Source organism: Pipistrellus kuhlii, unplaced genomic scaffold, assembly GCF_014108245.1.
Source record: "Pipistrellus kuhlii isolate mPipKuh1 unplaced genomic scaffold, mPipKuh1.p scaffold_m20_p_63, whole genome shotgun sequence".
In the NCBI taxonomy this organism is placed as follows: Eukaryota; Metazoa; Chordata; class Mammalia; order Chiroptera; family Vespertilionidae; genus Pipistrellus; species Pipistrellus kuhlii.
The window spans coordinates 982,943-1,005,473 of NW_023425566.1; the positions used below are offsets into that span (position 1 = coordinate 982,943).

The window sequence follows — 22,531 nt, forward strand, 5'->3', positions numbered from 1 at the left end:
GTGACCTGAAACGCCACCCGCGCATTCCTTCCCGTCGCCGAGCCACCGCTCTCTCCGGCTTCCAAAATAGAAGCGGAGCCGAGGAGCCCCCAGCCTGTCTCCAGGGCCTCACATGCCTTTCGTGCAACGAGAACCTGGGCTGCATCGGCTTCCAGCTTTCTCGGCTCATGAGTCCCACGGAAAACATCTCCAATATGCGGTCATCTGTCCTCTGATTTAAGACTGCTCCTGACAGAGAGCCAGCCACCGCCTGACAACAGAGCCCTGATTGTTAGACTATTCCTCCTTGGACTGGGCTGAGGTCTGTCTGTTTTAACTACCACCCATCAGTTCTAATTTAGTCTCTGGAGTCACACAAAACACATCTTAATGCCCTGTCCACAGGACAATCCTTGAAGGGACTGAAGACAACATTCTTCAAATTCATCCAAATAAGCACCCGACTGTAGGGCCCGGGGGACACTGGGAACCGGCGCCGTCCTGTCCAACAGGTCCAGCCCCGCCCGCACGCCTGCAGGTGATAGATGTCCGCACTTCATTCGCCGGCAGACAGATACAGCCCTTGTTCCTCAGCCTGCTAACAAGCCGGGGTCGTCCATCACCCGCTTGCTCCTTTTTGAAATTCACTCTGCAGCAAGCACTTTTAAAGCCAGGCACGCAATGCATTTTAAAGAGCATCTCCGCACAGACCCATTTGCTCGGCCTCGGCCCGAGCGGGAGGATCGGCGCTCCTCCGGGAGCCGTGGCGGCTGGGCACCGCAAGCATCTGGGGCTGGATGGAGAGTGCCCGTCGATTCAACATCCGTTTGTCGGTTAAAATGAATCTTGCAAAGAACGTGCATTACTAACGCAAAATCAAATCCAAAAATATGTATTATGTAATGCACATTTTAAGAAATGCAGGCAGTCTGTGTGCTTGTGAGCGGACCAGCTCTGGGCTGCCATCTCCGTTACAGCATAAAGCACTCCTTCCAAAAGACAGCGCTTCCACGCACCCACACTACCGAACCGCAACCCACACCGTCGCCGACAGTGGGTGTTCCCCTCCATTCAAAGGGCATCCGCCAGCACCCAGGTTCCCGGTTCTTCCCCCAGGGTGCCCCGAAACCCAGCGAACAACGTCTGCATGTGCCTACACTGTCAACGGGCTGCGCTCACTGAGAGAAACAAAGCCGGCAGGTCACTGTGAGCAGAGCCTTGAAAACAACCCCTCGTGGCGGAGCAATCACGACTTGAGATGTCCCATAACAACATCCACACGGTGACGGGAGCCATCCAGCAACTTGTGACAATAAAGCCTATTCCAGGCTCTCCAGGAGGTGTTAGAGTGCGGCACGGCTAGAATACGGACGTTAGCCTTTTATGGGGTCTGCCAAATCAATCCCACTTTATTAGACCAATCAGCATCTTAATGCTGCAAACTAACTGGAAGAACACAAGATGTAAGAGAGAGACACAGCCAAGAAGCCAGTCAGGAACATTCAAGACGGCGGCATCCAAGATGCAGACACTGAACCTCAATGCCTCCAAAGCAGCAGCTGGAATCTCATTAGGGCCTCACCTCTGGCTTGCTGGTCTTCATATGGGCGCGGTGCTGTTCTTCAGAGGGCGAATCCCACCTGTAGGGCGCACGGCTCTCCAGGAGGGCCGCCAGGGGGGCGAAAAGGGAAAAGCAGAGTTTTAGGGGGCTGTGGCCCTCTAAGCGTTCCCCATGTTGGCTCAAACACAAAGAAACGTGTCCCGAGTGAAGCCCCTTGCTAATGAATGCCTCTCTGGGCGCTGGGAGGGGCTTGGCCGTGGCTTCCCCACCTTCGGTCTTGTTACAATGGCCAAGGGCCCCGGCGCCGGGCTGCAGACGGAGCTCCAGAGCTCCCGCAGGACCGCGCTCCTGAGCACGGACCACCCACCCCAGGGCTCCCGGAGGACCTGTGCTCATTGGACTCTCCGGGGCCGAGAAAGAGGCTAACTTCCTCCAACGTCTTAGCCTTTGAGCTCCGACAACGTGCTCCAGGGACATTAGCTGAACCCTCGATCTAATGCTCTGGCTGAGCCAATCGTTTCCCACCAGGCTGGTGGGTAAGATGTTCTGAGTGGTTTGATGCTCTGATTCACAGCAGATTAATTCGAAATATCCTTTCCTTAATCTAAGACTTTTTTTCTCTTGTCTTTTTTTTTTAACTTTACCTTCAGCACCTAGAACAGAGATTGCCACTCAATAAATGTTTGTTGAATGAATGAATTTTGTTGAAAAACTATGAGTTTTAAGGAATAACCAATGAGGTTTCCAACACCCTGAGTCGCCGCCGCCCCCATGCCCCAGAGGGCACGTTTGGTTGTGCCTACTGCTTCTCAGGGCAGCAAAGACTGCAGGGAAGAGGTGGTTCTAGCAGATCCAAGTCTGCCTTCGGCCACGTTCTCCGCTAGAGCTCCTCCAGGAGCACCCTGGGCTTGAGAACATCACTGCTCCATGGAGACCCTTCCTAAGCAAGTAATTAGCAGATTGAGACTCAGGGCATGGGAGGGGGTGTCTGGGGGACACTTCTTCCATTACAGTCACTATAACAGCTCTGTCAACGGTGGTTTCATGATTAATGACTGCCTGAGATTACCATCCTCAAATTATTAAGCCCTTGGAAAATGCCCGGGCAGGATCATTAATACTGCTGTCCAGACCCTCATTTCCCCTGAATGTCTGCAAATCTGAGGTTTAGTTTGAGCTGCTTCCGGCTTTGTTCATTTTAAGGATAACACTGGAGAAGTTGGGGAGAGGATGTGAACCCCATGGAGAACCCATGCCCAGCTGCTAACCTGTGGCTCCATTGCTTGCTCCTTGGCACCCGCCACCCCGCCCCCTTGCTTCCCCCAAATCCTCTCAAACAAGGTTCCCTCCTGCCACCTGCCGGCCCACTAGGGTCTGCGCCACAGACTCAACGCCGCGCGCGCAGCTCGCGGGGAGGCGCCCCCACCGCCCTACTGCACATGCCCGGCAGAAGTCCGGGCGCGCAACTTTGCAGAACCTCTCCAGCAGCTCTCCGCGCCTCAGTCTCCTCTCTCCTCTCCCAGAGAGAGGATCTGCGGAGGCACCTCCCCGGGTCTTAGACCGCAGAGTCTGAGACTTCGGGAGAGGAGCCTAGGAGGAGACGGGCTTTCCCCCAGCCCTTCCTTTTGCTCAGAGCGGCGAGAAGAGGCGCGGAGCTTTAGAAAGTTGGGTGGTCGCAGCGGTAGGTGCTTCCCTTTTTGCCCTTACACCGAGGTGGGGCTGGGACCGCCAGACCCACGTTCCCACCTCGTAAGGTGCACCTTTTCCGGCTCCCGCGGCCAATGCGCACCGGAGCCGCTCTCTGCAGAGAGCGGACCAGCTTCTTGGTGCGCGCCTAAGAGGATGGATCGCAGGTCCCGGTCTCACTGGCGCCGAGCTCGCCACAATTACAACGACCTGTGCCCACCCATTGGCCGCCGAGCAGCCACTGCGCTCCTCTGGCTCTCCTGCTCCATCGCGCTCCTCCGCGCCCTCGCCACCTCCAACTCCCGCGCCCAGCGCGCGGCTGCCCGCCGCACCTTCCTCAACGCCCACCACCGCTCCGCCGCGCCGGTGGCCCCCGAGCCCCCCAATTCGGAATCGGATCCCGAGGAGCCAGAGCAAGAGGTGTCCCGCCCCGAGTGCCCTGGCTACGAGCAAGGGTTCAACTACGAATCTGAGACCGAGTCCGAATCTGATCTTGAGTCTGACATCGACTTCGACACCGAGACGGAGACCGCCCCCACCACTGAGCCCGAGACCGAGCCCGAGGACGAGCGCGGCCCCGTGGTGCCCATCCAGAACGCCTTCGCCCAGTCCCTCACCCAGCGCCTCCAGGCTCTGCGGGTGCGCAGCCCCGACGCCTCCCCGAATCGCGCCCAGCCCCGCCGCCGCCCGGAGCCCCGCAGCCCTCGCGAGGGGGAGGAGCCTCAGCCCGCGCCCCGGGCTGCGCGGGACCCCGAAGAGTCTCAGAAGCCCAAGAAGGAGCAGCAGCAGCAGCGCGGCGGCTGCAAGCCCAAGAAGCCCACCCGCCGAGACCAATCTCCGCGGTCCCCTCCCAGACGGGGACCCATCCCCATCCGGCGTTTCTAATGGAGGACTCTGTCCAGATTCTCCTTGTTTTCTTTGGTCCAGGTAGGTTGCCCACCGGGGAACTGGGGGGCCGGGGTGGGCGCGGGAGCAGCGGGAAGAGGGAGAAGGAATGCAGGTTAGGAGGAAGGCGGGAAGATAGCGGGCTCGGCTAGCCAGGCGGGGAGGTGGGCGGCCGGGAGGGCTGGGAAGGGCTCCGCAAACCTCGCCAAGGCGCTCAGGTGGCCAAAGGGTTGTTAGAAGGCGGTGCTCCTTGCACCCCGCTGGAGACAGCCTGAGGTCTCCGAGAGCTGGGAAGGGCTCCCCAAGGCGCCGGAGGGCGCCCGGATGGCCAAAGGCTTTAGACGGTCGGTGCTTCTGGCACCCCGCTGGAGACAACCTGAGATCCCCGAGAGCTGGGAAGGGCTCCCCAAACCTCCCCAAGGCGCCGGAGGGCGCCCGGTTGGCCAAAGGCTTGTTAGACGGTGGGTGCACCCCGCTAGAGACAGCCTGAGGTCCCCGAGAACTGGGAAGGGCTCCCCAAGTCTCCCCAAGGCGCCGGAGGGCGCCCGGTTGGCCAAAGGCTTGTCAGACCGCGGGCGCACCTGGCGCCCGGCTGGAGACAACCTGAGGTCTCCAGGAAGCGCGACTGGATCCCGGAGCGCCCCAGACTTCTCACTGCACACCCTAAAGGACAGGTAAGCGACTCGTTTTCTGCGCTTTCTTCCTCCTAGAGACTAATCTCAGCCCAGGTGGCTTTAGCGGCGCCGGATGTGTGGTTCCGTGCGCGCGGGCCAGCCCTCACGGCGGAGCGGCCGCGGGTTGCAAAGCGCGGAAGGAGCCAGCGGGCTGGCGGGCGCCCGCGGACCGCCGCCGCGGGATAGGCGCGCCGCGCCATGGACACTCGGGGCCAGGAGTCCGGGTCCCGGGGCTGCCAACTTGGATCCTTGGTGCCAGTGCCCCGCGAGGCTGGTCGCCAGGTCGCCAGCCCTGGCCGCGCCGCTCATCTCCGCGCGCTCGCGGGGCGGGAGGCCGCCGCAAAGAGCGTGCGCACCTGCCCGGGCGCCCAAGAGCCGGCTTCCCAGAGCGGCGGGCGGCCTCCCAGCCCAATACCGGTGCTTGGGGGTCAGGCGGAGAAGGTAGAGGCGTCTTGGGGGCTGCCTGGCTACCAGGATTGGTGGCGCGGGCTTGGTCACGTCGGGGTATCGCTTACCCTTTGGCGCAGCGGTTCCGGAGGCGGAGCCGGGCGGCCGCCTGGAGAGGTCCCGGGCCGTTGCGCAAGGCGGAGAGAGGGCGGAGAGCCCCGCGAGGTGTTCCCTGCGGAAGGTAAAGAGGTCAGGAAACGGCCGGTGCAGGGGTTCGCACTGATCATCAGAATCCTCTAGAAAGAGTCCCCAAAGAGCGCGGCATCCGCCGGGCTGGGGAAAGGTTTTTGGAACCGAGGCAAGTGTTTGGGCGGCCGGCCGGGCGGGGAAGGGGCCGGCGGCTCCGGCGGCTCGGGGCGGGGACGCGGCGCACACCGGCCATTTTCGGCTCGGCGGAGCCAAGTTTGCAGGCTAACCTGGAGGTGAAAGTGCCCGGTGCCAGAGCGCTTCACTGGCCGCGGTCCGGTCACACAGCGTCGGTGCGGAGTGTCCCTTCCTTGCCAGTCCTGGGGGAAAAGACCGATGAGTGAAATGTTTGCAAACCTCTCCCGACTTGGAAACTGATCTTTTCTTCGTGCGCGCGCGCGTCTCGTTTTCAGGTGTCGGTTTGAACTCTAATGATGGGAATGATTTGGGGGATAGGTGAAGCGTTTGGAGGGTTCTTAGCCCCCTGGCGAAAAGGAGGCGGCCAGAGGGAACACACTTCCAGGGGTCTTCGCTCCAGGCCTCTTCCCCGGGGGCGGGGGCGCGGCGCGGGGACTTGGCTGTGCGCGGCTGCGGGCGCGGGCTAATGACCGGCGGCTGCGGTTGTGGTTTTCACCGGTAAATACCAGGCGGGCAATTTGTCCACCAGGGGCTTCCCCGTGTCGGAAGCCTGGAGGCGGCTGTGTACTTACAGGAGGGGGCGGGGGGGGGGGGCCTACGGTCCTCGAAAGAGTGGACTTGCCTGAGTGAAAAGGAAGATCCCTAAGCCTGACATTCCTGCTTACACAGTGGTGCGTTAACGCCATTTCTGTGGCTTTAAGCGTTGTTTTCCCTTTGGGAGAGTCTGAGCAGCCTGAGCTCCCTGAGGAAAAGGGCTCCGGGAACAAGGCTGGGGCCCCGCTTGGCTTCGGGCAAGGTTTGCAGTGGGGAGCTGTTTTCATAGATTGGGCATCTGGGTCTTCCAGGTTTTCTGCAGAGTATGTTGCGTTGACTTGTTGCAGGTTGAATGAACAGAGTTTTAAAAAGTTCTCGGTGCCCAACCCATCCCTCCATCCCTAGTCTTAGTCTGCTTTTCTGTGTGTGTGTGTGTTTTAAACATTAAACAGAAAGTCTGCATTTGGGGTGCTGGCTTTCTTAACCTAAGCTATATACAGATTCATGATTGGGGTGTCCCCATCTCATCTAGGAACACACAAATAGTTTTGCCATCTTCTAGACTCCTTTTTACAAACTGTGAAAGCCTGTTACCCACCCCCACACTTCCTTCACCCATCTCCCCTCCCCAACTTCCTCCTGCCATCCTGGCTCCAGGGTGCCAAGGCCATTAGGGACCACACACAACTGAGGAGTATGCCAAACTCCTGGGAAAGCACCCAGTGCCCCCCGAGGAGAGGGGACTTAGCTACATAGGCAGGCAAACACTCTACCTGAGCCCCTTGGGGTCAGCTAGCTGCCTTTCTTTTCTAGATGTTTCTGGCAAGTTCTCCAAGCATTCCCAATTCAACAGCCTCCCAACCGCCCTTTGTCTCACCCAGCTACAGGGCACTTAGCATTTGAATGGGCTTGCTTGCCCTTTCAACTCAGGTGGGGCCAGGGTGTGAGGAAATTCCCCAAAGGTCACACCTAGTCGACCACACAGGTGCATTACCAGCCAGAAGCAATATTTCAGGGGGTAGAGGGGGAGGAGGAGAACAGTTAGTTATATTGATGGTATGCGCCAATATCTGGTGTGTTGTTTTTTTTTCCTTTACTACATTAATCATTTGCTTAATGGAAATTTGCTTTTTTTTTTTTTTTTTTTTTTTTTTAATAAAGCTGCTCTTACAACTTTCCAAGTTGGAAAATCATGTAGATATGTTCAAATTTTGTGTGGTACCAACAGTCTGTTGTGGGCTTACTTCTAAAAGTTTGGCAACTTTTCATCTGTTTATCAGAATTCATGAATTGGGAATTTTAAAGTTTGGAATTGTGTAATAATGTTTCTTTAATGAGCTTGAAGTTCTGCCCTGCCCCACTCCTTGCCCCTCCCCCTCCCAATTGCTTACAGCCCTTTGACTCTTTAGCCCTGGATTTTAGCAGCTGTGATAGAAGTTTAATGAAGAAAATGGAAACTTCAGTGTAAGAGTGAGGTCTTTTTTAAAGAACTGCATGAGTTTTTCTTAATATATTTGAATATCGCTGCTCTTCACGCAGAGGGAAGCTATTGAGAGGACACAGAAAGCACGGTGGTGGGGAAAGCATGTCTCTTAGCAGAAAACAAATCACTAAAATCAAATGAAGCTTCCAGAAGTGAGTGACGTCACAGCCCAGCAAAGGGGATGAGTCCTTAATCCCCAGGTTCCAGAATGAGGGATGAATGCCTCGCCCTGCTCTTCAGGGTTTGACATTGTACCTCTTTCCTGCATCCTGGTGCTCGGAGCCGGGCAATGTGATCTAAGGTCTGAGCACTGGTCCCAGCCTGCCTACCTGGTTCAGCCGCAGCACCCCTCTGCCTCAGTTTCTTCACAGGGAAAGAGAAATCTCTGAAGATGTTTCCAGCATCCCTTTCAGCAGAGTCCCCCAGTTTGACTCTGTCAATCATTTTAATACTAAATGGAACAAAAATTTTTTTCAATGTTTGATCAAAACAAAAGCACCAGTTGTGAAGAAATCTGTGTTGTGGTCATCTTACTTGAGTTTGTCAAATCTGTTTGAACTGGTGGCAAAATGGTTTAAAGAGGTGAGTTAGAGCACACAGAATCCCACGGTGTCCCATGACTAACCTATGAGAAAAGTGGGCACATGTTAGGTGTTGGTCTGATGTGTGCTTGTCTCCCTCCCTCCTTGTATCTGAGAACAAGCCTTTCAGAGGGGGGACAGGGTATGGTTCAGCAGACAGATAGCCACGCTGACCACCAGGCTTAACTAGCCACAGGTGTGGAGCACATTCTTCAGTAACACCTCTGAGTCCTAATCAGGCTAGGCCTGCAAATCCAGCTCCGAAGCTGCAGCTGGTTAGGCTAAACCAATTTTCTCAACCTTTTTCTTTTTCATTATCACTCCCTCCCAGGAGGTGTTTCAGACATTTCTTCCTAATTTCGCCTTTCCCATGAAATTTAGTACACACACATACTTCCATATGCTGTTCTGTTTGCTTCTGTTCTGCAGAAGCTGGTAATGACTAAGATATTTGCACTGCCCCGAACCAATTCCGCCTCTATTACCAATGCATGGGGTAAGCCAAGAAAGTGTTTTTAAAAACTGGTTATGTCAAATTAAGTAATTCAACATTTCATTTTTGTTTTCTATTTAACTTTTTTTTTTTTTTTTTTTCTACATATTACAAAGCTACACAGAAGGTGAAATTTACCGATGCTTGTTTTCCCTTGTTAAATCTTTTGTTTTTTTCCCCAAAGCCCTTGTACAGATGCTGGTACTGGTGCCTAGAGAATTCACAGGCAGAGGAGCCAGATTAAGCAGCCTAGTGACAGTCCTCCCGAGACCACGAGTTGACAGCACTCCGCCCACAGAGACAGGGCATCCGAGGAGTCATGCCACCTGCATGCCAGCTTGCCAGCTCCCTATCCCAGGGCAGACTTGGCTCCTTGCTGGCTGTGTGTGGACATGGCAGCTCCTATTCTCTGGGCTTATTTAGGATGAGCATGCTGCAAGTGTACAGCTATCAGAAAGGCCAGAGGGAATAAGATGGCTTCGTGGACAGAGAGACTGGGTGATGGCTGTAGTGTGGGGGTAGATTTGAGGATAGCAAAAGGAAAGGGTTGAGATTTGGGGGGCGGGGAGGATGCAAGGAGACCAGCCCCCCAGGGAGGAGCGCAGATTGGAGGTGGCACTCAGCCCACAAGGCCAGGGCTCCGGCGCAGTCTGAGTGAGGGATGTGGGGAAGGGATTTTAGTGGCAGGCTTCAGAGAAGCAGGGTGCTCAGCATTTGGCAGTCAGGGCAGCAGTGGAGGCCACTGGTAGAGGGAGCTCAGATGCGCTACCCTTGACCTTGCTTTCCCCAAGTCTCTTCCAGACCTGACCCAGAAATTTCCATTTCTTGGGTGCAGTGGAGTTCCCATACATGCTGCTCAACTGCTTCAACCAAGCAGAAAGAATTAAAGCCTAGGAAATCTTGTTTTATAGTTTAAATCTTGATCTTAGATCTCAGTTCATGGAGACCCAGCCTCAGTCTTGCGGGGTGTGGGGGCACAGGGCCAAGGCCTGCCCGCAGCTGAAGAGGACACAAATGTCCTCCCCAAGCAGGAGCTGCCTCTGAGCGCCTGGCTTATGTCGCTGTGTCAATTAGATTTCATCAGGAAATTCACTCTAGGTAATTGGGCTTCGGCTCAAAGGTGAAATATACCATTCCCCTCACATGCAAATGACGCTGCCCAGAAGCCCCCAGGGTGCCTGGAATTTCCACCGTGAATTACCGACATCTTAAACAGAGCTTCCACTAAAGCCAAATTTATCTTCCAGGATTCCCTCTCACCACCCTACCCCCATCCCCACTTTGCCCATCTTAGTCCCCTTCCAGTGGCACCGTTGTCTTTCCTGCAATGGCCACCTCTCCCCTCAGAATTCTCTGCCGCTTCACCGGGGCCTGGAGAGGCGTCCTCAGGCTGCAGACCACCTGACCCACTGGGCACACGGTGGTCGGATGGCAGCCTCCAGCCCAGCGGCACAGTGCGTTAGCCCCTAAGGTGAGGGTGAGCAGGCCAGGGGGAGAGCATTCTCCCAAGTCTGGGTTCCACTGCCTGTAAACCAGGGCGACATCTCTCCCAGCCCTCGGCCATTGGAAGCATTTTCCCTTCCGTTGGCATTTGCCTAAAACAGCCAGTCACACAGACCCTTCTGCAGACAGCAGGAGCTGGCAGGGGAGACGGGGCAGGTAGAAGGAGGGATGCAGCGCATCTTAACTGCATAGTAATTACCTGACCAGCTTCGAGTCTTACTGCTCCTCAGTCAGCACTCAAAACACTTGTCACTGGGAGCCTAAGAAACGTGAATTCTCCTTCCTACCTTCTCTCCTTTTGCCACTTCCTCACAACTGGTGGAGAGACTCTCCTTTTCCTCTCTGGAAAGAAACCCACCGACACTAACACTAACGACATGGCGGGCTCAGAGCTCTCTGCGGTAACCCCTCCCCCCGCAATGCCCGTGAGGAGGAAGTGTCACCACCCAGAAACATGTTTTCTTCTGACTTCTGCTCCCTTCTCTCCCGCCCTCCTCCACTCCCTGACAAAGGACCTCTTCCACTGCTTTGCTCTGGCTTCCTGGGATATAGGGATAAGCTAAGAAGATTGGCGGGCAGCTCCTTAAAATGTAGATGTGCCTTGTGCATTTGGCACTAAGAATCCCCAAATGGAAGGATGTTAACAGCTGTTTGCTGATTTATGTGCTGGCATGGAGGTGGCGATGTAGTGATAAGACTGAGTTTGGGAAGCTCAAAGTGTCACTTGGGGCCTGCAAGGAAGGGGCCATATCCTTGCAGGTGGTAGCGGTGCAGTTCTTTGTGTTTGAGTTAGTCATTTACAGAAAGTCAGCCAGTGTGCTACCTGTGGCCCCTGAGCCATCGGAGGGTTTAGCTGAGACATGGTAGTGCCTCCCATTCTTCAGTGGCTGGAACTCAGGGAGCCCTCACCTGGGTTTTGACAGCCAACCCTTTCCCTCCTCAGCCGGACACAGCATCTCCCTAAGCCATCCACTCCCTGAGGGAGGGCCCAGACCCTGGCACTCTACTTTGGTCCTTCACCCCAGTCAGCCAGCTCGCAGGAACTCGGACCAGCTTGTCTTGCAGGCCAGCTCCTGAGCTACATGAACTGACTTTCCTTCCCTCTCATCCCTATGAAATATTTACCTCTTTCCTTGATAGAAAACCACCCAGACTTGGAATTCTGGGCTTCAAATATTTTGCTATTACAAAATTAGTGGCAGACCCTAAAAACTAGGCCCTGGGTTAGGCCTGGACCAGGCTACATACTACACTCATCACTGGCCACCTCCATCTAAGTCAAGATCACATTTCTTTCTTTAAGCCAACAAGATTGCCAGCCCTAAGCAGGCTCCCCGGTAGTCCCATCAATCAGAACGGCCCAGTCAAGCCACCGCCTGCCCACCCCCAGCTCTTACCATACCAGCTCCTCAGGCCCTTGGCCAGGCTCCAGCTGTGTTTTGAGTTAAACATCTGGCCACACTCTGGGGCCTCTGGAGTCTCACTTCTGATCTGCAGTGGAGTTTCAACTCTCAGCCCCACTCACCCAAGCAATGGGGGTGTCAGAGTCTAGAGTCACTACAGAAAAGTAAAAATGGGCAAAAAGACACAAAAGAATTCAATCCTGCACTTTTTTCTTCAGTCCTAATTTGCCTTTAAGATGATTTCGACTCAAGGCAAAGGGTTGTTTCTCAGCCTATAGCAGTAGTTTCAACCAGGGGTGGGGGTGGGGTAGCGGGTGGGGGGCAATTTTGCCCTCCAGAGGACATTTGGCAAAGTCTAGACATTTTTTTGTTGCTATGCCTAAGGGGATGCTAGTGGGTAGAGGCTAGGGATGCTGCTAAGCATCCCACAGTACTCACAACGAAGTACCCGGCCCCAAATGGCAACCATCGGAGGTTAAGAAAACTGTCTAGATTAGCCAAGCTGACCAATTCCTCCTCTTCCTCTGATGTATGCCACCGGTCGCTCCCAGCCTCTTGCCACGCCCTGTGGTGGCTCCCTTCTCCTCTCCAGTACTGCAAGTGTTCAAGATTCTGTCACTCCCCTTGAGGGTCTTCTTCTCTGGTGACTTCATATCCTCACAAGGATGACCATCACTTTGAATTTGGGGTCTTAACCTTTCTTTTAAACTTCAGACCCATCCTCCTAAATAGGCTGTGAGAATCTCCAGCCAGTTGCCCATCCTTCCTCCGCCTCTGCTCTGTCTAAAACCAAATCAGCTCCGCCATTTTGGCAACTCCTGTCCCATCATCCAGATGCCAGACGTTGGCTCTGCCATCTCTTGTGCCATTCTAGCATATCAATTGTCATCGGGTCCTGTGGGGCCTTTCTTCAGCCTTGCTGCTTTCTTCACAAGTTGTGGGCTTCCCTCCTTTAAAGGTGATGACCAGACACAAGCCCCTATGTATTCTCTTCCTCAGACCTTCCTCCACATTGCCTCAGCCTGTCCTGAAACTAGCTTCAAATCCTCACTTGCAGGACAAAAATAAATAATTAACCAATCAATTAATTAAAATCAACACTTCCATCTCCTACCAAAATAGCCTCAAAATTGCTTGCCCTGATACTTCACCATATCCTGGAGAGACCCCATCTAACCTTTGTCCTGAAACTAGTCTCACTTGCAGAACAAAAATAATAAATAATAAATAAATAAAATCAACACTTCCATTTCTTACCAAAATAGCCTCAAAATTGCTTACCCTGATACTTCATGATATCCTGGAGAGACCCCATCTAATCTTTGTCCTGAAACTAGCCTCAAATCCTCACTTGCAGGACAAAAAAGTAAATAATAAATAAATAAATTAATTAATTAAAAATCAACACTTCCATTTCGTACCAAAATAGCCTCAAAATTGCTTGCCCTGATACTTCATGATATCGTAGAGACCCCATCTAACCTTTGTCCTGAAATTAGCCTCAAATTCTCACTTGCAGGACAAAAAAAAAATAAATAAATAAATAAATAAATAAATAAATGAACACTTCCATTTCCTACCAAAATAGCCTCAAAATTGCTTGCCCTGATACTTCACTATATCCTGGAGAGACCCCCTCTAACCTTTGTACTGAAACTAGCCTTAAATCCTCACTTGCAGGACAAAAAAGTAAACAATAAATAAATGAATAAGTAAATAAATAAATAAAACCAACACTTCCATTTCGTACCAAAATAGCCTCAAAATTGCTTGCCCTGATACTTCATGATATCCTAGAGACCCCATCTAACCTTTGTCCTGAAATTAGCCTCAAATTCTCACTTGCAGGACAAAAAAAAATAATAATAAATAAATAAATCAACACTTCCATTTCCTACCAAAATAGCCTCAAAATTGCTTGCCCTGATACTTCACCATATCCTGGAGAGACCCCCTCTAACCTTTGTACTGAAACGAGCCTCAAATCCTCACTTGCAGGACAAAAAAGTAAACAATAAATAAATGAATAAGTAAATAAATAAATAAAACCAACACTTCCATTTCGTACCAAAATAGCCTCAAAATTGCTTGCCCTGATACTTCATGATATCCTGGAGAGACCCCCTCTAACCTTTGTACTGAAACTAGCCTCAAATCCTCACTTGCAGGACAAAAAAGTAAATAATAAATAAATTAATTAAAAATCAACACTTCCATTTCCTACCAAAATAGCCTCAAAATTGCTTGCCCTGATACTTCACCATATCCTGGAGAGACCCCATCTAACTTTCCTGCTTTCTCCAACTGCTCCTCCAAGACCCCACAGGATGCTCTCTCTCCGCAGCCCTACACGTAGTTTCCAACCATCTTAGTTCACCGCCAGCCAACACCAACCATCCCCCACCTCCTACTCATAGTAAAGCAAGCCCTCTGTCCCTCTTTGGAAGCTCATTTGAAATGCCATTACCTTCATCAAGACACTCAAGATCCCCCAGTTGACGGTCTTTTCTTTCACATCTATGTTGTTTACCCTTTAGAATGGAGGTTAGGCCAACTACCCGATCCGTATCCCCTCAAAGCGCGCTCTCCTGCTAACGGGCGAGGTGCCGGGAAGAGGGAGGAACACAGGGGTCCCGGGCCCGTGAGCGTGTGGAACAAAGGGAGTCTGTACTCACTCCTTGAGGGAGAGCGCTTTGGGAAAGAGCGAGCTCTCAGGAGAGCAGTCATCCCTTTGGGGACGCCACCGCGGCCTCCCTGGGGCTCCAACCCCAATATCTACTGACCTTGCTCTTCGGCATGCCCGTCGCCTCAACTCCTTATCCATCGGGGCTCTCATTTGCATGGGGCGGTCAGCTCTCTCTCTTTCTCACTGATGGTATGTTTGCCCACCGCCATCAGTGAGACCAGGGGTTGGCCCCTGTGAGCCCCGACCTCCCCTCCAGCCTGGTGAGTGTCGGAGTCAGGAAGAGGGACCCCCAGTGCCCGCTGACCTCGTGGCATCCCGGGCCTGGCCGCCATATACACGCTCGCCAACCGCTTCCAAGCAGCACCACCTCTTAGGGCGTTCCAACTCGGCGCCCCCTAAGGGACCTCCCACTCACATCCGGTTTCCGGTTCGATGCCCCCTGCTCATTCGCCAGGCAGCCTTGATTGGCGTGACCCCGGCCCAATGGCTGACCCAGCACTGGGGGTCAAAGGGGAGCGAGTTGACTGTTGGGACCCAATTGGCACGTTGAGTGATTGTTCAAATGGTTGAGCCGTCTTTGCACGTGGGTGTAGTTGCTAAAGTTTAGACCGAAGTTCAGTGTTGACATTTGGGAGCGTGTGGACCCCCGGAAGTGAGACGATGCGCCTGTCGGGGGATCCAAACGTTACCCAGGGTTGCACTTTGTCGGCATCCCTCCGCGCAGCGCGGCAACGCTGGATGGCAGACGAGGGGGCCATGCTGCGCCGGGCTGGGGTCTCCTCGTTCTGAAAGGGAAATGGTGGGTTTAATGAGATTGCATTGTGAGTGGTTCGCCCGCCCGCGGTGCGTGGATACAAGGATCCACCGATTCAGGGATCCACCCGCGGCACGTCGGTACAGGGATCCACGGATACAGAGATCCACCTGCGGCGTGGCAGTACACGGATGCAGGCGCTGCGCCTCGCTTGCCGCAGCCCACCCTGTGTGACATTCATCCCCGTGCCATCCGCTCTGCAGGCCGGGTGGTCCCCAAGCCCCGCGGCCGCCTAAAGATGGCTCGCAGGCCCGTGTCACCCGCTGGCAACACAGACCTGATGCCCGTGCCGCGGATTTTACGAGATCCGCAAGCAGAGATTTTTTTTTCCATGTTTCTAATATGACTGCAGACCCCCGAGCGCGAGCAGCACACACATGCGCAGAGCCCACCCGGCAGCGGGGGTCTCCCTCCCCTCCGGCTGCGAGCCCCCCGCGCGCGCGCCACGGAGGCGGGAGCGCAGCCGGCGGCCGCGGGGTTTAGGACCAGGCTTGTTGCTGCCTCTGCGGCTCTAGCAGTTGGAAAATAAAGCGGCTACCTGGAGATACCAGAGCGAGAGGAGGGGGCTGGAGTGGGGCCGGGGGCGGAGGGGACTAATGGACGCTGCGGCGGGCGCCCGAGGCGGGAAGCAGGCACCGCGGCCGCCTTTGCCCGCACAGCGCGGCACGGCGTGGTGGGTGCCTTTGGGCTCAGCGCGCACAGGGTTGAACAGTCTCTGAAAGCACCCCAAATCCGCCTTAAATCCCCATGAAATCCCCTTTCACCCTTCCCCAGAGCGGTAGGACCCCCGAACGCCTAAGGCCTGCTCTCTCTGAGGTCTCTTCCTCGCCCCACGTCCCCTCCCGCCCTCCCTCCGTGCTGCCGCCGTTACCGCGGGCCGGGGTCGCCCACCCTCGGGCCTCCCGGATCCCCCGTGGCCCGTGGACCACCGCTTGGCGACCGTTGCGTCAAAGGTTTCCTTAAACCAGCGGTCGCCAACCTTTCGGACCTCACGGACCCCCAGGGGTCTGTGGTCCGCCGGTTGGCGACCGCTGGGGAAGGTCTCCGTGATGCGGACCCGAGACCCTCTTATTCCCCGGATCACTTGTCCGCGTGAACGCGGACCCCGGCCCGCGCGGCGCCCGCGGAGACCAAGAGCGCCGTGGGGAGGGGGCTTTGAGGTGATTGACAGGAGCCAGCCCCTGCAAAGCCGGCCAACCAAAGCTGCAGCGGCGCCGGAAAGTGCCCCGAGGCTTTTTAAAAACAAACTGTGTGCACACGCTCGGCATCGCCGTGCCCCTCGCCTCCTGCCCTCCCCATCGGTGGGCTCGCGACCACCTGTCGCATCCCCGTGCGCGCGCGCCCTCGCCCCCTTCCTAACGCCCTGTGCTCGGGATCTGGGCCCGGGATCGCAGGCTGCGCAGAGCTGGGGGCTGCGGCTCGGGCTCAGGAGTGTTTTGGGGTTATGAAACCTTCCTGCAGCTCCCCCCTCCCTCCAAGGAGAGCCTGGCGTCTGGGAGGGAGGGTGGCAGCTCCTGCGCTCCGCGTCCCGGGCCCACGTCGTGCGTCACGTGGCCTCACGCAGCAGCGTGCTGCGGCCAGGGAGCGCGAGCAGACAGCTCCCGGCAGTCCGGAGCGGAGCGGAGGAGCCGCCACATCCCTGCGAGGCCTGCTCGCCGCCCCGGACCCCAAGGCCCGGGCTGCAGGCAGCGGAAGCGGCTCCCGCAGCTGCCCGGGCCCCCGCCGGCGGCCTCTGGCGGCCGAGGGGGAGCTCTGCGGGCGACTTTCGGACCGAATCGGCGCGCTCCTCGCATCCAAAGGGGCGGAGCTAGCCTGGAGAGCCCTGAGAGACAGAGAGACAGAGACAGAGACAGAGACAGAGACAGAGACAGAGACTGAGGAGGGGGCCCAGGGTAGGGCGTGGGGGAGGGGGGGAGCCGTGAGCAGCCCCAGGAGGTAAAAAGTGGCCTGGAAGGAACTGAGATGCCACCAGCAACAAGAGAATTGCTTCTACCACAGCCTAGGGTTTGAGGGCCTCTACCCCCAGCCCAGCGGGGATTGGACAGTGAGGTTGAAGAACCGGCTGGCTGGTAATTTTGTTTTCATTTTCTTGGAAAGTATTTTTTTCACCCTAGTTTGGTTGGGTGCTCCGTCTCACGGAGCCCCAAATATAGATTAAGAGGCCGCCACCGTGTTATGGGCATGTGCCACTGCCTCTACGGCAACCATATGTCAGGACAACGCCATCTCCCCCCTGAACTCGAGAAATAATAGCCCGAGCAACCACCCTTGGAGGCCTCAGGGGCAGCTGCCCCCAGTGCTGGGCTTGGCGCAGCCGAAGAAATGGAGGCCCCATCGCCTTCCAGGGAGCCCGTCCCCGTCGAGACTGACGGCGAGGCCCGCGGACCTCCAGAGCCCTCCAGACCCCACGTGCAGGGCGAGGCAGGCCCGGAAGTCGGAGCCCACGGAGGATACAGCCCACCTCCGGAGGAAGCCATGCCCTTCGAGGTCCAGCAGCCCGGCGGGGGAGGCTTCTGGCCTGTCCTGGGGCGGCCTGCAGACGCCAGGGGGGCCCATGCAGGCCCCCGAGCCGACAGTCCAGCGCCCATGGAGCCCGGAGCCCGCGGTGATGCCGGAGCAGAGCTGGGAGGCTACAGCCCTCCGCCGGAAGAAGCCATGCCCTTCGAGTGGGAACAGCCTGCCGGGGGCGGGGGGAGCAGTCAGCCTCGTTCGCGGAGCGAGCGCGCTCCCGGAGGCCCCGCCGCGGGGGTCTTTAGCGCCCCCTCACTGGCGCCCCGAGTGCGCAGCCCTGCCTACGCAGGCTGCGGCGGAAGCGGCAGCCCTCCCCCGGAGGAGTCTATGCCATTTGCATTTGATGGAGCAGTCCGTGGGCACGACAGCCCACCCCCCGGGCTCCCCCGAGCTCCCCTACAAATCCACGACGGTGGCGGCGGCCACTCCGCGGCAGTCGCGGAGCAGAGTGCGATCGTCCTCGCTCCCGCCGCGAACGAGCCCCCCCGCCTGGTCCCCGGAGCCATCGCCAGCACATCCGGAGAGGCAGCCAGAGCTCTTCCACACTCCGTGGGCTTCAGCGCCCCGATGGAGGTCCCCGGACCCCAGCTCGAAATTGAATCCCCTCCCGTTGGGGTCGGCGACGCTCCCGTCAACATGGACAGCCCGCCAATCGCGCCAGACAGCCCGCCCATCGAGGTCTCCGGAGCCCCAGCCGCGGCAGAGCAGGCAGAGGGAGAGAGACCCCCAGTTGAAGGAGAAGCAGCCGAGATGGAAGGAAGCTCAGCAGCCCCCGCTGCAGCCGCAGCCGCAGAGGGAGACCAGCTCCCTTCTCCCGGAGCCGGAGCCGGAGCCGGAGACGGAGACGGAGACCGAGACCGAGACCGAGACCGAGACGGAGACCGAGCTCCTGTCGCCGCGGCCCCCGAAGCTCCAGACGCCGGAGCTCCTGACGCTGGGGCAGCCGCCAATGCCCCAGTCGCTCCCGATTCACCAACTGCTCCCGGAGCCTCTCCCGACCACCCGGCAGCCGCAGCGGAGCCAGCCGCCCTGGCAGATCCCGCCGTGGCAGATCCCGCCAGCGCCGGGGCAGATCCCGCCAGCGCCGGGGCAGATCCTGCAGCCCCACCCCCTGTTGCCCCCCGCCCCGATGTCACTGGGGCAGATCTTGCCGCAGGGGCAGATGCTGATGTCCCACCCCCTGTTGCCCCCCGGCCCCCCATCGCCGGGGCAGGTCCCACTGCCAGGGCAGATCCCGCTGTCCCACCCCGTGTTGCCCGCCGGCCCGATCCTGCCCCCCGGCCAGTCCCCTATGCGTCTGCAGCCTGGGGAGTCCCACCCTCCTGCTATGGTCCACACAACGCAGCCCTCCGCGTGTCCCGGGCTGCTCGAGATGCCCAGACAGCTCGAGAGCTGTCCGCTCGGTGGGCAGGCCCAGCCAGGCGATCCCATTCCGACCACCGTCCCATCGTCCGCCCCGACCCCCGCTTCCTTAGGCCCCCCAGCCCCGAGATTCAGCCTGCCGATCCGCCTGCTGCACCTCCTGCTCGCTTGTACCGGGCGAGGGCCTACGACGGCGGAGACGGCGGAGACGACCCCGGATGGGCCAGCAGCAGCGACGAGTCCAGCGAGGGCCAGTGGAGCTGCCTGCCCTGCGGCGGCGGCGAGAACGACGGAGACGGAGATCGTGGCCGCAGCCGCAGCAGAAAGTCGAAGCGTAACGTGTTCCGCCAGTTCTTCGAATGGCTCCTCCCCTGCTGCTTCGGCAAAAAAGGCAAAAGCAAGCGCAAGGGAGCCCAGTCCGGAGCCGGCGGCCAGGTCTCGATTCCTATGCTGGAGCGGAGCCGACGACAGGAGTTCCCCCAACGCCTCACCCAGCAGGGAGACTCAAGATGGCACGGCGGCCAGCTCCTCGACCGACAGCTCGGGCCCGAGAGGGTGGATTTCATGTGCTCCCACCGCCTGCTGCTTCTAGGTAAAGCGGCGGACTCTGCCCGTGGCGAGCAGGGCCGCCCGGGAGCGGGAGCGGGAGCGGGAGCGGGAGGCAGGGCTGCCCGGGGCCCGGGGCCGGCGGCGGGCGGCGGGCGGCCGGGCGGAGGCCGGAGAGCCTGCTAGGAGTCCCCGCGCGGGCCCCTCTCTGCCCCGGGAGCGGGCGGCGGAGGGCGCGGGTGGGCTCGGGTGGCCGGAGTGAACGCGCGGCGCGGAGAAAAGGAAAAAAAAAAGATGGTGTACAACACTGGGGTCGTTTCCAGCTGAGCGTGCCAGGGGCCGCGGCCGCGGCCGCAGGACGACCCGACTTCCCAGGGTGGGGGCCAGCCTGAGAGGCCGGGGGCGCGTCCTGACAGGCGGGGTCTACAGGTGAGCCAGGAGCTGCCGGGGAGGGGCCTGGGGGGGGGGCCCGGCTGAGCTGTTTGTGGCCGTGGTGGGATGGGGTCGTTGGGAAAGGCGCGCCCCGCCTCGCCTGGCACGGCTGCTTGAACTCAAGACAGCTTGTTGTTGGTGTGTGTTTGGTGTCCATATTGTGTCCGGCTGTGCATGACATGCGCTAAAGTGTCCCCCAGTTCCCTCCCCTGGCACCCCGAACCACCCGCCGACTGTGTACTTGTTGGGGAGCGGGCTGCCTTGTGTTGTGCGCCATGGTGCGGGCGCAAACTTGGCGCGTCCACACTCTCTGCGGTCCTGCCAGCCGGCTCTGCAGCGGGCGGCGCGGAAAACGCGGAGAGAAGGCTGTGGGACATCTTGGTAATACGGTGGGCGCCCCGCGCAGGGGCCGGGGGCCGCCTCCTGATGGCCTGCATAACCTTGTTTTCTGTGTGTCTCTCTCTTTTTTCCCTTTGCGATAAGCGTTTCCTCTCTTCTCATTCCTCCGCCAAACCCTCTCGCCTTTACGGTTGAAAAAAAAACCAGACACTCAGGTATCTGGGGCGTCAGGGGCTGCACACATAAGTTCGGCATTCTGCACACATTCGGCTCACCTGGTGGAGGGGCAGGGGTGGGATGGGGGCGGGAAAAGCACGCAAACATGCTCTAGGCAAGTCTGGATGCAAACCACGCGGGGCCGGTTCCGAGGGGGTGGGCGTGGCTGTTATTAAAAACATGAAATAATCCATCCCCCCACCCACTCACCCACCCCTTCCCCGGACCACCCGAGGTAAGCCCATCATTGACACTTTCCCCGCTCATGCAGTAGGAGGGGCTTAGGTAAAAGAGGGATGCCTGGGAGTGGACCACAGTCATATTTCAAATGCAATTAAAATAAATCATTTTTTAAAATGCTCCGAGTGTATTTTAAGTGTGTGGACAAAACGTGATAAAATTGACCATGACTTGTGAAATCTGTAAATGTTTGCATGTGCATCTTTTCAGGTAGCTTTAGCTGGGGGCAAAGAGGCTCAAAGGTAAGATCCTCTGCAAATGGGCTGGTGATTGAAAAACATTAAAGAGGTCTTGTGCTCATAATCATATTAGAAGGGTACCTTTGGGGGCCCTCTGCCTGCCCCCCTCCCTTACGGGGGTGGGGGCACATCTTCTACCACAGCAAGACGCCCGGCCCATCTTCATGTCCTTCCCTGGCCCCGCCCAGTCTCCACCCTCTTTGCCCCCTCCAGACTCCTTTAGCTCCAATCTGGAGTGTTGACTCTTGTGTCACAGTTAATCAAAGCAGTAATTAGCAATGGTCTGAATGTGTGGCTTAAATGAAAATTCCAAAGTGAATTTCCTTATTTTATTTTCTAAGACCTTTCAAGGGATTTGAAGATCACTATTTCTAAGGCTTTGCTAAATGTTTGTTAAGCACTTTATAATGTGTCCTGGTTTTAATTAATGACATCATGGACATGGCTGTATGCTGTTGTGATGTGCGTCTCTCACAAATCACAGTGTTAAATGTGATGGTCATTTATGCCCACCCATAAAGATAATGACATCATCATTTTCCCAAGAACATTTCGGGTGTCCCACTGCACTAAAGCCACCGAGCCTCAAATGACAATGCACTGTTTTCCTGCAAACAGCTGGTTTTGCCACAACAGTCCCATTTCAATATTCCAAGCACAGCCATGATGGGGGAGACACAATTGGGTAAAGACAGGAGAGTCAGTTACGGTGCACTTGACCCCTGGCGGGCACGCAGTGTCCCTTGCCTTCTGGGGCCTCAGTTGCCTCATTTGTGAAATGACTTGGGTCCTCTATTTGAGCGGGGGGAAAGAGGGGGTGCAGGGCAGGGAGCACAGTCCACTCAAATCAGCACTGGAGGCTTATATCATAGATGATACAGACATCAACCCACCAGCAAATGGTCTCTGTCTGAGGCGGAGTCTTAAGAATATTAGAAGTCACCCTTGTTTTATAGTGGGGGGCGGGGGGTGGGGAGTGAGGTGTTAACCTCAGTCACGGGAAATTTGCCATCATCCTGGCTCTGCTTCCAGGGCGGTGGTCCAGCAGACCAAACCTCAGCCACAGGTGGCATGGGCCTAAATTCAGGTAGCCAGGCTTATAGTTTCTCTCCAGGTTTCATTTTGCCCAAGTACCATTCATTCATACATCTGGGTCTGAGTTTCTCACTGGGGAGGGGGAGAGTAGGGAGAATGAGGCCTTATATTTAGAACAAGCCTTTTACTAACATTCTACTCCTAACACATAAAACAAGACATCCATCTTCCTGCCACTGAAAATGCAGAACAAATGACCATCCTTTGATGTGACTCTGAATTTGTGACATGCAGATTCATCTGTGGCTTTAAAAATGTGTGTGTGCATTTGTGTATATGTACTCTGTGTTCTTATTGCCCGAACAGCTTAACATGACAGAGATTAAGAAAATAAATAAATAAATAAAAACACTATATTATATTAATTCCAGTTGTACTACATAGTGATTCGGCACTTTTATCCCTTATGGAGAGATCATCACAAAAAACCTAGTAACCATCCATCACCATACAAAGTTGCTATCATATTACTGTGTTCCCTCTGCTGTAGTCAGGGAA

At 56.5% G+C, this 22,531-nt stretch overlaps 2 protein-coding genes across 4 annotated transcripts in view; both read left to right on the forward strand.

Moving 5' to 3' along the window:
- Window positions 1-2,999: 2,999 nt before the first annotated feature.
- The window catches only part of LOC118708738 (neuroendocrine secretory protein 55-like), a 51,230-nt gene continuing 31,698 nt past the window's right edge, over window positions 3,000-22,531 (forward strand). For all 3 annotated transcript variants that reach the window (XM_045575075.1, XM_045575074.1, XM_045575073.1), the window contains exon 1: window positions 3,000-4,153. In XM_045575075.1, coding sequence (XP_045431031.1) covers window positions 3,383-4,111 — 729 coding nt within the window. In that variant the 5' untranslated portion in view covers window positions 3,000-3,382 and the 3' untranslated portion in view covers window positions 4,112-4,153. The remainder of the gene's footprint in view (window positions 4,154-22,531) is intronic.
- Window positions 15,637-20,984, forward strand: LOC118708750 (guanine nucleotide-binding protein G(s) subunit alpha isoforms XLas-like). The gene is made up of 2 exons (XM_045575072.1): window positions 15,637-19,518; window positions 19,796-20,984. The coding sequence occupies exons 1-2, from the start codon at window positions 17,376-17,378 to the stop codon at window positions 19,903-19,905; spliced, it is 2,253 nt and encodes a 750-aa protein (XP_045431028.1). The 5' UTR covers window positions 15,637-17,375; the 3' UTR covers window positions 19,906-20,984.